Source organism: Pantherophis guttatus, chromosome 1, assembly GCF_059756535.1.
Source record: "Pantherophis guttatus breed Tessera chromosome 1, ASM5975653v1, whole genome shotgun sequence".
In the NCBI taxonomy this organism is placed as follows: Eukaryota; Metazoa; Chordata; class Lepidosauria; order Squamata; family Colubridae; genus Pantherophis; species Pantherophis guttatus.
In genome coordinates, this window is record NC_142063.1 from 224,036,905 (window position 1) to 224,049,797 (window position 12,893).

The following is a 12,893-nucleotide window of genomic DNA, read 5'->3' on the forward strand; positions in this document are numbered from 1 at the left end:
ATTTTATTCTGCAGTTTGTGTAATTGGCTTACTCCTTTTATTTTAACAGTGGAGATTAACAAACAAGTGGAGTTTGTTAAATGATGAAAAGTAGAAAATTCCACACATGTATTAAAAGTCCTGCATTCTGTCTTCACTGCCTTTCCTAGATGTTCTTCCCATCAGTGAAGACAGAATTCAGTGCTGTTTATTTCATGCATGAATTTCCAACATAGGTCTTTTATGTATTCATGGATTCCTACATTTAAAACGTTAACAAAATACAAAGGGCAATGTTTATTAGTGCTTGCGACAATCACTTCTAATGTTTTATTTGCTAAACTAGCCTTTACTCAACAAATGGCATGTATTTGAATATTTTGAAATGTTGAGAACATGGGATTTTTTTAGATGATCTTGGACAATTTTTAGATAGATGGCTTCAAATATGTTTCTGTACCTTTCCATTTTAGAATCCAATGTCGTAATGCTGGCCCCGTGGCTGTATCGAAGAAGTGCATCTCCAAAATTGCAGAAATACTGAAAGCCAAAGGTTTCTGTCAAGGTTGTGACACGTTGTTTGTCAATGATGACCAAATTACTCACCACAGTTGCAGAAATGTTGCCAAGATTAAACGTTTCACCACAATGGAAGAATCCATATTATTATTTTGTCACATCAATGAACGGAATAAAAGTGCCCCTCACCTGCAAAATAACGCAAGCCTTTTGAAATCTTCCCTGAAGAGACATTTGGAATTGAATGGCAATAAGAATGAAACTGTTTCAAAATGGAAAAAGGATTTGCAAGACAACAGTGAAACCATTCACGGAGCTCCTACTGTCAAAAGCTGGGTATGCCAGTGTGATTTGGCATTTCTTTCTGAAGAGTTGGCAGAAAAACACATTTTTGCTGAAAACAGAATCTGCTACAAGTGTGGAGTATGTGGGAAACTTGCAGAAAATTCGAGCATTATCCGCTTGCACATGAGCCGTTTCCACGGAGGAGCACATTTGACTAACTTCATCTTCTCATGCCAAATTTGCCAAGTAGCCCTTAAGAAAGAAGAAGATGTCCTTATCCATGTAACAGGACTTCATGATGGACATAACTTTTATTTTGAGAAGGACACTGCTGAAGATGAGCTAACAATACCTTCAGATTCACAGTACGACACTTGGATTAAACAAGAAGGCCTAACTTCAGGCCTTATCGAACTTTCTCCAGACCAGATGGAGGTTGATGAGAGTCCTTCCCAATGGCAATGTAAGATATGTGAGGAAATATTTAACTCAGAGGACAGCGTGAAACAACATTGCAAATCACTAGAGAGTCATCATTTTCACAAGTACAGGTGTGGCTTGTGCAAAATGACTTTTCGGAAAATGGAAACACTGCAGCGACACTGCCAGGGAAAACATAACAATGTTGTACAGATTAAATACTTCTGTGGATTTTGTGGTGACCTCTTCTTTGATGTTGAGGAGGAATTTTTACTTCACTTCAAGTGCGTACATAGCATGGATTACGTGTGTGTGTCTGAGACAGCAGAAACCTCAATCAAAAACGACGTAATAGTAGAAGAAGGTAGCCTTCTAAATTGTGGTTGTCGTGAGAAATATGTTTGCAAAAAGAACAGAAAAGTGGACCACAAGAAATGTCAAGCAGCTATATTGAAAAAAGGAAACATGTGGTTTCGTTGCACATCATGCTCTTCTACAACACAAACCTATTCAGAAATGATGGCTCATATCACAAGCCACCCAAGCAAAGAAACTGCTCAAGATTTCTATGTAGTCAGGTGTGGTTCATGTAATAAACATTTTAATAGTATTGCTATTGCTCATCAGCACTTCCATGATAAACACTGCTTTTTACAAAAGCCTCAAATATCTTTTGGGCCACAAGCAGAAAATAATGTCTTCCATTTCTCTGCTGTGAGGCCCTGTTCAGAGAAGGATGTAAATTCAACAAGTTCTTCAGATGTAAAAAGGTTGAAACTGGAAGATGCAAAGAAAGAACAAGCTAGGAAGCTTCCTGAAGTGATTGAACAAGGTAGGTGGAATTCAAATTATGCACAGCTAATGAAGCTGATGAAGGGCCAGTGCAAAGTATTTGATAAAACTGATAAGCCAAATTATTAAATAATGCAAACTTTGTTTATATAGTGATCCACAGACAAAAACTTTATTTCGGTTATTGACTCATTAATAGAAATGCAATCTTCGGCAAGCGCCAGTAATAACATATTGAAATCTTTTGCCTTTACTAGAAAATAAAAATTAAGAGATGCTAGGGCTTGGCACTGGAAGTGTGGATTATTTTGAGGAAGGAAATAAACAGCAATAAAACAGCAGATTCTGTGTCTGAGAATTGACAGTCACACCAGCTGTAGAACCTCCTTTGATATAGTGATTTATTGTAAACATAAGCATTTTCACCTTGCATATTGTGGAGCCTCATGGTGACAATATTTTTGTGCTTATAATTTTCCTACAAAAATATACTGTGTTTTTATAGCTTAAATTTATATAGAGTTCTTGAGAACAATTAACATTTTAAAAGCTGTATGAAACATATTTCTACAATTGAAGAAATGCATAAACATTTTGGCTATTCTTTTCTCCCTCTTTCTTACATATAGATGAAGACAACCTTCCTGATCTTGATTATTTATGCACCATGACTCACGTTGTAATGATGGATTTAGATAACTGGGGAAGTTTTTTTGATCAACTGCCTGCAACCCTCAATCAAGGAACTTTTGTTTGGGGCTTTCAAGGTAAGGAAAGGGATTAACAGTTCAGGCACAGTAGAAGTCTCACAATATAAAGCTTGGTAAGAATCAGCTACCAAGTGGGCAGTTGGTAAGTCACTGTTGACTCCCAGCAACTGCCTAGGACAAGTCCCTGCAGTTTTCTTGGCAAGATTTTGAAAGTGTTTTACATTGGCCTTCATAGGGCTGAGAGTGAATGACTGGCCCAAGGTCACTCAAAGACAAAGACAGAACTAGAACTCACTGTCATCCAATTTCTAGTCGCAGTAAAGGAGAATATTTGTAGCTCAGGGTTGAAATCAGGGGTCCTTGGTGCTCTCCGAGCTTGGTTTTTTTCTTGCAGACATTTCGTTACCCAGACTAGGTAACGTCATTGGTGTTAGTCCTAATTCTGATGGTGTTACCTAGTTTGGGCAATGAAATGTCTGCAAGAAAACAACCAAGCTCAGAGAGCACCAAAGACCACTCATTTCTAGTCTGGATCCTTAACCACTAGGCCAAATTATGTCTCTATATCAGTCTGGTTTCATTACATTAACTAACTGGCCACTAGTTGATTGTGGTCAAGAATGATACAATCTGTATATAATCCTCCAGTAAGACTGTTAGCATTCAGAATATATAATCCAGTGCATACCAAATGTATGCAGCATAGATTAACAATTAGAAAAATAACAGTTTTTTAGTGATGTCACCTCTGAAACTTTTTTAAAATTTCTTTTACCTGGCAGTCTAGATAGTTTCTAATGATTACTCCATTCCTCTTTCATTACTTAGGTGGACATAGCCATTGGAAACCCCCTGTGAACTGCAAGGCCTTTAATTATCTTAACAAGATTGGGTGTTTCTTTCTTCATCCACGCTGTGGTAGAAGGAAAGAGGCTGCTGATTTTGCAATCTGTGTACATGTAAGTTTTCAGGTTTTGTACTGATCAAATAACTAAGGCTCCGCAATGAGGCTGTAGAACTAGAAAATGACCATAAGGAGGAGAGTTAGAATTTTCTGTATCTCTTATTTTACCCCTATCTATCCATGTAGTTACTAAGAGTTGAAAGCAACTTGATGGCACATAATATATAAAAATATTTTTCTCTCTAGTGGTCATTGACATTTTTGCAAGGTAGTTAAGGAAACCCTAATTTAGAGCTAGTTAATTTAATTTTAACATATTGTTATGGTGAAATGTATTATACACTATATGTATATAATTAGTATAATATTTCATTCTTTTAGTTACTTTTTTGCAATTATGAAAGTGCTTATTATTTCCATTATCCTTTACTATTAAATCATTAGTATTAGTATTAATTCAAATTACTTTCTAACTTTCTTTTTATAACATAAAAGTAACTGCTTTTACTTTACATGTGGATACTTACACAAAGATTGCTTTAAAATTATATTGACATAAGTGTCACTTTAATATCAAATAAACAAATACCTTTAAAAAGCCTTAGAATTCAGGAATTCATCATACTAGCATGAACATTTATTTCAAGCTAGTTGATTAACTGTATTCTTTTTTGTAGTATGTAATGATCCATAACATGCATCAGTTTTTGCTTACCCATTTTTTTTCCACAAAGAACATGTAAGTTAGGAAATATTGGTGTGTATTTCTTGAGGCCATAAGGGGTGTCAAACTTGATTTCATTGAGGGCCACATCAAGGTTGTGTTTGACTTTGTGGGGGCCAGGGGTGTGTGACCAGCTCAATGTCACTCATGTCAGGGGCGCCTGTGGTGGCCTGAGCCCTCTGCCAGCAAAAATGGGTTCCCGAGCTCCGTTTTTGGCTACAACAGCCTCCTGCAACCTTCTGCCAGCGAAAACAGAGCCCAGGAGGGCTGCGGGCAATCCTCCTGAGCTCTGTTTACGCTGGCAGAGGCACCACAGGCTGGTCCTTGCTGTTTCCAGGGTGGCCCCACGGGGTGGTTTCTGGTCCCCAGGCCTTGAGTTTGACACCTCTGCCATAAGAGATTCACCTTAAGGTTTTGGTTTTCATTTTAAGCAGAATCGATTTCTTTCTCTCATGAACTAGCTAATACTGTGTAGAGAACCATAATTTAAGGCAAGAGAGGGTGCAAGGAAAGAATTATGGATGCAACAGTTCCTGGGGAAGGAGTTGCCTTTTGGGGATATGTAGGCTGGGACATGGCTTAGTCTATTCCTCTCTGTAAATCCATGGAGTTATCATCCGTCAGTAATTAAAGACTGAGAATCATTTTGTCATGCTTGGAAGTCACTTCCTAATTACAGTGTATAATATATCTTGCTAAGAGATTTTAAGCTATGTATGGTTCTAGTTTCACATTTTTTGACAGGTGGGCCGCCTAGATGAACATCTGCCAAAACATATTCCTTTCAGCATACTTTCTGGAGACAAAAGTTTTCTAGAATTGGAAGATCAACTTAAGATGACTCAGCGGACAATCCGCATTCTAGATCCTCATAAGATTGATACTGACATGATGTATACTATATTAAACAGCATTTCGGATACAGTCAGAGGTTTGTTTTCATTTAGTGCATTGTCTATTAAAAGAAACAAATGCAACAAAATAATACTGAGAGCCATTTTACAGTCATCCTATTGAAGGGTAGCCTTGTCATTCCTGATAGAGTTTCATTAACTTACTCTTTTTCCCTTATTGTGGGGCAAGATTAAAGCATCATTCACAAAGGCAGGAGGAAAGAGGGATTCCTTGAGACCAGAATGAAATTATTTGCTAACAGTGTCACTGGGCTAGGCTGATTATTCCTTGCTAGTATTTTTTCTTGGGCCTTGACCAAAGAATGACACTGATTTTTGCTTCCTAGTCCCCAGGCACTTTGCTTGCTTGCTTGTTTATTAGATTTTTATCTCTCCTTTATTATTTTAACAAATAACTCCAAGCAGTGACTATACCTAATACTCCTTCCTCCTCCTTTCCCCCCCTAATAACCCTGTGAAGTCCCATGCTTTTTCCATCTTTGTTTTTTTCTTTGAAAATGTTTCAATTCTCATCCAAGAAGTTTCTTTGGTTCTTGGATGAGAAGTGAACCTTCCCTTCCCCCCACAAAAAAACCCCAAGAAAGTCCAGTTGCCTTTTGGAAAAAGCATCTTTGGGACAACCATGACCTGGATGATTGAGAATCTCCATAAACATAAACCCCATGAAGTGGGTTGGGCTTAGAAAGAGTGACTGTTGTCAGGAGTTCTGCAAGAGAAGGGCAGATAACTCCCTATAGCTAATCCTTTTCTGACATTCACCCTATGCTATGTCTAGATGATGGAAAGCAAGGAGTGGGGTCTGGGAGAGGCTCTTGAACTCTACTCCTTTACATCATTTCATCATTAATAACAACACAACAAATGCCTGCTATTAAATTTCACTAGAGAAAATTCTGCTCGGAACAAAATAACTAGAAACGAATAAACTATTGTAAAATTGAAACAATATAATAAAATCTATTATTGTTTTGAAGTATCGGGAAAGGGCTTAACAAATGAGGCTGTGCACAAGATGTTTTTAGAAAGAGCAAACGGATTGTAACATGTAGGAAGATTCCTAATAGGATAGGTTCCCTCATCTCCTCCCCCCCGTCCCCAAGGCATCTAGTTTTTCCACCAGGTGCCTTCCAAATCTGAACCATTCAGTTTCCAAAATTCCTAGCCATTAAAGTTGGAAGTAGCTACAGTAGGAATTGATGTCCAATGTGTCTGGAGGGAACCATTTTAGGAAAAGCTGCCTAAACCATTTAAGGCACTAAAAGATAAATCAGGGCTGCTCAGCTTCTATCTTGAAGGCCTCATCATAGAACTTCAAGGGCCCAGTAGGTGAAGTGGGAATTCCAGGAGTTTTAGGGAGTGAAGTTGGTGCCTTACGCATTTTACATTGGATGACTGCAGAGACAACAAAAGGGGTATCAGTGGGCTGTAAGGCTCCTGGGCCAGGTCATCTATGCCTTGCATGCTTAGAATAGACAAAAGGTTTTAAATTAGACTCAGAAAACAATGCTTGACATGTGCAGTTTACAATATTGGAAAAGTAAGACTACAGGACAAAAGGAAAACATGAAGTGGTTTATACATATGATACAATGAAAGATGATTACAAATATGAAAAGATACACAGGTAGAGTAAAAGATGTTGATGTACATTAAATATAGTTCTATTTCCTTCTCTTTTTTTTTTGCGTTGTGTTTTTAATTTTGTTTACTTACTCTTTTTTCTGTCCTTGATATACATATCATGCTATATTGCTTTTAGAATACATTGTGGTGTTCCAAATGCAATATAATCAAAAAATTATTTATTGTTGTCATGCTGGACAGTCTTAAGAAGCACAGATGTTACACTGAATGTATTAGATAAAATTGCTTCTTTCGCTGCCATCACAGGGAAGTTCTAGAATTTAATAATTGCAAACTTGCTCTTTCAGAAGCCTGTTGGCAAAGAGATTGAACTAGTTTTCATGTCTGTTTTTCAATTGCAAAAAATAAAGCCAGGCAATTTTTGCCAATCAACAGAAATCTGACAAAGAAAGTCAGTTATTAGAATTGAAATGTAGCAGGATTAAAATATTTGTGTCTGATTACAGAAAACGAAGACATCGACAATCAAATGAAAACGAAACAGATTTTGCAAGAAATGAATGGCCAGAATGGTATGTTTTAATTTCCACAGTACATCAGATATTATTAAGGACCAAAATCTTGATGGTGAGACGGACAACTTATATACTTAATTAACAAATAAATACAAAATAAAAATAAATAGTATGTTGGAATGTAGGAGTATAGGAATATAGAAAAATAATATGTTGGAATATAGTATTAGATCGCTTTTTTAATTAAAAGTGCATTTTGGCAAAAAGAAGAGTATTATTGACTTCTTCTATTTTTTGAGATCTTGGAGTACTAATTAATAATGCTGGAGATATTTGCATATCAATATGAACACTTCTGATGGTAGAATCATAATCAATTGCATGCCAATAATGATAGTTACATCTAGTTGTGTTATCTCAAACAAAGTTTGCTTTGTTGTAGCAGTTCTGTTTTAAAGCTGCAGATATCATTAATTGGATATGTACATTCTACAAGGAAGGTTTATATTTGATATATTATTTAGAAGCTTCAGTAACTATTATATAGAAATTATACAGGTAGTCTTCGACTTCCAACAATGCATTTAGTGACCATTCAAAGTCACAACGTCACTGAAAAAAGTGACATGACCATTTTTCACACTTATGTACAATGCGGCATCTTCATGGTCACATGATCAAGATTTGGATGCTTGGCAACTGGTTCATATTTATGATGGTTGCAGTTTCCCCGGATCATGTGAACACCTTTTGCGACCTTCCGACAAGCAAAGTCAATGGGGAAGCCAGATTCACTTAACAACTGGGTTATTAACTTAAGAATGATTCATTTAAAAACTGTGGCAAGGAAAGTCATAAAATGGGGCAAAACTCACTTAACAAATGTCTCACTTAGCCACATAAATTTTGGGCTCAATTATGGTCATAGGTCGAGGACTATCTATATGTGAACCAGCATGAATATACTTTAGTTCACAGCATGAATGAAAATGTGGCCTGTCCTAAGTTTACCTTAGTTTCTTCCTGAGAAGCTGAAGATATTTTGAGCATCCCAAGACAAAATGCAGGGGGACTTTTGAAGCAAGCAGAGTAAGGCGAGTGCCTTGCCCTGATCTCCAGCTTTTTCTGCTAGATGTTCCCTAACCCAAGAATTTCAGTGGCTTTCTTTCCCAATCTGCTCTTATGCTGCACTAGACATCAAGGACATTGATGGGTAAAAGCAAAAATAGAAGACCCTGTGAAGATTGGGGGCCATGAGTGGTGGTATGGGATGTCCGGTCCTGAAAGTAAAAACACAAGTGCATTGCAGTAGCAATGATTATCCAATTAGACTGCTTCTCCTGTTCTTCTGCAATGTATTTTCTCTTATTTTTACTACCTATTGCTGCTATCCTTGGCCTTTTCTTACTCCCCATTGTGTGTCTGTCCAGATGCTGTTTGTTCCAGACTCATGTGAATGTGTGTTTATCTAGACATTGATCACAGAAATTACCTGTTTTATGTACAGAAAACCTTGCACATTTTTTTGTTTTTTAAGGGCGGGTGGGGGTGGGGGGGAAGGAATACGAAGCCTCCAAAAGGCAAATTGCTTCTTTCTCTATCCTTGGAAAGCTCCAACTCTCCCCTCCTGCCATGAATTGCTGTTTTGGGGACAGATTTTATGCCGGTTTTTTTTTTGGGGGGGGGCATAACATAAATTTACCTTTGCAGAAATTCCCACTTCCATTTCCCCTTGAAATCCGGGGTGGGGTGTGGGGGTGGCTAGTTAGCAGAATAAGCAGGAGTTTGGGATTGTTTGGCGGGGAGCTTGAAGGTGGAAATGAACAGCTTATCTTTCTACCACATACAGCTTTGAGCATTTAGGTATGTAGGAGGTAACCAGTTTAAAGTCTCTAGAAGGAATGAGATCCCTATGAGATGAGAGGTGCCCTTTCCTTTGAGACATCCTTTGGTCTGGGAGGATCCATCCTTTTGCTGGATTCTGCTGTTATATAAAATCAGGGATGTGGAGTTGGGAGATCATTCTGGATTTAGATAATAAGTTGATGGCTTGATTAACTCTGCAGGCATGTATCCTCAAGATTTCTTCCTATTATGGATAGCGAGAGTAATGTTCATCTGGCAATGTATGGTTTTTCAGTTGTGTGGAATAGAGCACTAATTAGGTACACTTTATTGATTCTTCCAAATTACCATCCAAATTGTGCTATTGTTACTTAGGGACAGTTTCACATTCTGATATTTTTATGCAGATACATATGATGATGATGAATTTCAAGAGGCAATTAGGCGAAGTCTTGAGGAAAAATGAAGATGTCCAAGATGGACGTACCAAAACATCTACCCAACTTCAAAGAAATTGAAATTTGTTCACCATTTTATAAAAACATTAAAAATGTACTGATTGTTATTTCAGTGTTTCAGTGGCACTGTGAAAAATTAAGCTCTATCATCAAGCACTAGCAGAGTTGAGAACCTGTTGTGAAATGTAACTAATGGGATTTCAGTCATCCCTTCCCATGGCTTAAGCAGTAAACAGTTTTAAAATGTGATAAGGCCAAGTGTACTTTAAAAATACAAGAACGTGGCAATTCTGCTGAGTCACAAGATCCATTAACTATTTTTTTCCTACTGTCTGACCTGAAAACTCAGTTATGATTTATGTTGCTTGTTTTTTTAAACTGTTCTTTTCTGGACTTTAATGTTTTACTTCTACTGTTCTGTTGACTTTATTTTATAGTGTAAGAATTGCAGTAGATACAGGTATTAATCCAGAATGTCTAGAGTGCCTTTTCTTTCTTCATCAGTTTCTGAGGTGAAGTTTAGACACAGTCCTGAAGATTACAGTCCATAGGCAAACTTGCAAGGGATCTGTTGAAATTCACTTAAATTTGAGGTCCAAGAACTAGTTATTGTTAACTATCTCCTCATTCTTATGTATATGTTTAATGAGAATGAATATAATGCCAAATAGACTTTTGAGTGTTTGTATATTTTGTTTCCTGTTATTAATACTGCATCAAAGTATTTTCCTGTTTGTTTTTGACATTTAAATGTAACTTCAGGAAGCTGAAGCCTTTCTTTGATTTTATGTTTTTAACTTATTTGCATTTCTCAGAGCATATATAGTTCAGCATAATTAAAATATCTATTGTTTTGTTGCTTCTCATATCAGTCAAGTACTATTTGAAAGCTTTCATTTTCATTTTTTATAGGTTCATAAATTGCGTTTGGTTTAGTTTGTCTAAATAAAAGTGTTTACAGATAAATAGAATACAGAAAGATTGTGCTAATGTGATTGTACTGCAGGCTTACTTAAAAATTGTTTTGGAAAGAAACAATTGGACTTACTTTGTGTAACAGCAAAATAATCTCTCTGAAGTGGGCATATATTAACTAGATTAATATATTAAGACTTGGTGGCTTGGAGGACAGATTGTAATGGTTTGCTCTAATAAGAATATTATGTACATGCTGTTCTCCTAACCCTTCTATGTCCTTTGTTGAAACCTGTGCCTCTACTGATTCTAGTTGGTAATCATTTAATATTTTACCAGGAGCCTAAGAACTTCTCGTGGTAATTACTTGCCTTCCTCCATTCTCCCTACTATTAAGAGGAGAGGAAAGGGGAAGCCTTTGCTGCAGACACCTGGCCAGTGGCATGAAGTCAGTAATAGTAATGCATGGTTACCATAAAATGGTTACTTAAGGAAATAATACAAGAGAGTTAATGCTATCTCTTATAAAAATCTCATCTATGATTAAAATGTTTGTCATTTAGAAATAGTCTCAAACACTCAAATGAGTGTTTTCTAGACAGTACTACATTTCATTGGAGTCAAGTATTTCAACTGCAGAATTGCTGCCTTATTGTATATCAAGTTCTCTAACTCAGTGTTATAAGAAACTGTGTTTTTTTTCTCATATGCAAATGCACAAGCAGTTTTCTGGACAAAGCCATAAGATTTCAAACTCATGTTTGCTATACTCATGTAATGTAGCACTTTCTGTAAATAGTATATATGCCTTTTTCTTTCTCATATTTTTCCAGTAATTCTCTTTCAAGTCGTTCTTTCCAAATTCTTTCTTCAGCTTGCTATGTTTGTGTCAACAACTGTACACATATTACATACTCTTATCTGTTCATCTTTTTGCTGTAACAATATCCAGATGGTTTTGTTTTTAGCCACAAGAATATCATTGCAAAGAATGTCTTAGAAATCTTGTTAAAACTGTTAAGAATAAATCCTGTTAAGATGACTTTATCCCAAGTATATACTATTAACCTCTGAAAATAAAACCATATTTACAACAGCTCAGGCATTTGCCAATGTGATTAATACAAATGCTACATTTAAAAAAATTATCCCAATATACTAATTTTCTGTCTCTGAAATACTTGATTCTTGGGAGAAACTGAAGGTGCAAATTATTTCATGAAATCCTAAAATATTTCAAGAAAACCTCTATATTTTTATATTATTTTAAGCAAACATTGATTGGATATCTGGCCCTCATGCTAGGACGAAGTGAATATTACAGAGGAACTATAAATGGGTGGATTTCAATCAGGAAGGGATATTGCTACTATCCAACAAAGATGGTCCAGGAAAAGGAGGACCTTTAAGTCCCCAAAAGTGCAGGATCTGCTCTTTTTCCATGGGTGCCGTGGATTATTATCTCAAGATGTTATAAATGCTGTAAAATAAAAAGTGGAATAAAAAAGTAGGTCTGATACTGATTGGTATTCTGAAGGTTGTTACTACTGTGGAACTGGGCTCAAAGGTTCATCTGATGAAGGTTACTTCATCTCAAATATTTCTGGGCTAGGATTTGAGAAGTAGAACTTGCAGCTCTCCAGCTGTTGGATTCTAGGCCCATTATCCCCAGCCAGGAATTCTGAAATTTGGAAGCACCATCATTTTGAACTCCACAGTGTCTTCATTCCTGATGTGTTACGTATGACCTCTGGGTATCTTTTGAAACTGATATATATCTCCTATAAGTATTTAATCAGAAATAAGTCACTGAGTGAAAAGGATTATATCCCCGGGTAATGCAAACTTTAGACAAATGTTTAGAGTTTTTAAAAAATTATTCCTTTTAGTAAGAAAAAAAGAACAAAGCAAAAATAGTGATATTGACATATAAAAAAGGAATAAAACCACAAAGAGTAATTTAACAAAAAAGTGAAAAATATATGACAAAAAGCCAGCATGTCATGACAAAATAATTACAATCCTATGCATTACTTTTTATTGCTTTTAAAATAAAAGAAAAAAGTACAAAACACAAAAAATACATTAAAAAACTTTAAAAACAGGTTTAAAAGTATTTCATTACAGTAAACAGTTACCATTCTATATGTAGCTACAAATTACAATTCTATAGGTCTACAAATTATTCTATATATAGCTTTATAGTTATAATTTTATATAAATATTGTAAGTTAAAAAATGTTAATTTTATTTATACACAGCTGGCAAGGTATCAGGTGGCAAGTGCAATTAGGTCTTCAATCCATTGAGTGAAAGGGCCATTGTTTCC

At 36.1% G+C, this 12,893-nt stretch overlaps 1 protein-coding gene across 6 annotated transcripts in view; it reads left to right on the forward strand.

The window, feature by feature from the left end:
• Positions 1-11,660, forward strand: part of ZNF451 (zinc finger protein 451) — a 35,728-nt gene extending 24,068 nt beyond the window's left edge. For 3 of the 6 annotated variants that reach the window (XM_034436691.3, XM_034436692.3, XM_087882468.1), the window contains 7 exons: positions 453-2,035; positions 2,625-2,762; positions 3,534-3,664; positions 5,078-5,264; positions 7,338-7,403; positions 9,413-9,511; positions 9,599-11,660. In XM_034436691.3, the coding sequence (XP_034292582.2) occupies positions 453-2,035; positions 2,625-2,762; positions 3,534-3,664; positions 5,078-5,264; positions 7,338-7,403; positions 9,413-9,507 (2,200 nt within the window). In that variant the 3' untranslated portion in view covers positions 9,508-9,511; positions 9,599-11,660. The remainder of the gene's footprint in view (positions 1-452; positions 2,036-2,624; positions 2,763-3,533; positions 3,665-5,077; positions 5,265-7,337; positions 7,404-9,412; positions 9,512-9,598) is intronic. The other 3 variants (XM_034436693.3, XM_087882467.1, XM_087882469.1) reach the window with 1 other exon arrangement.
• Positions 11,661-12,893: the final 1,233 nt, after the last annotated feature.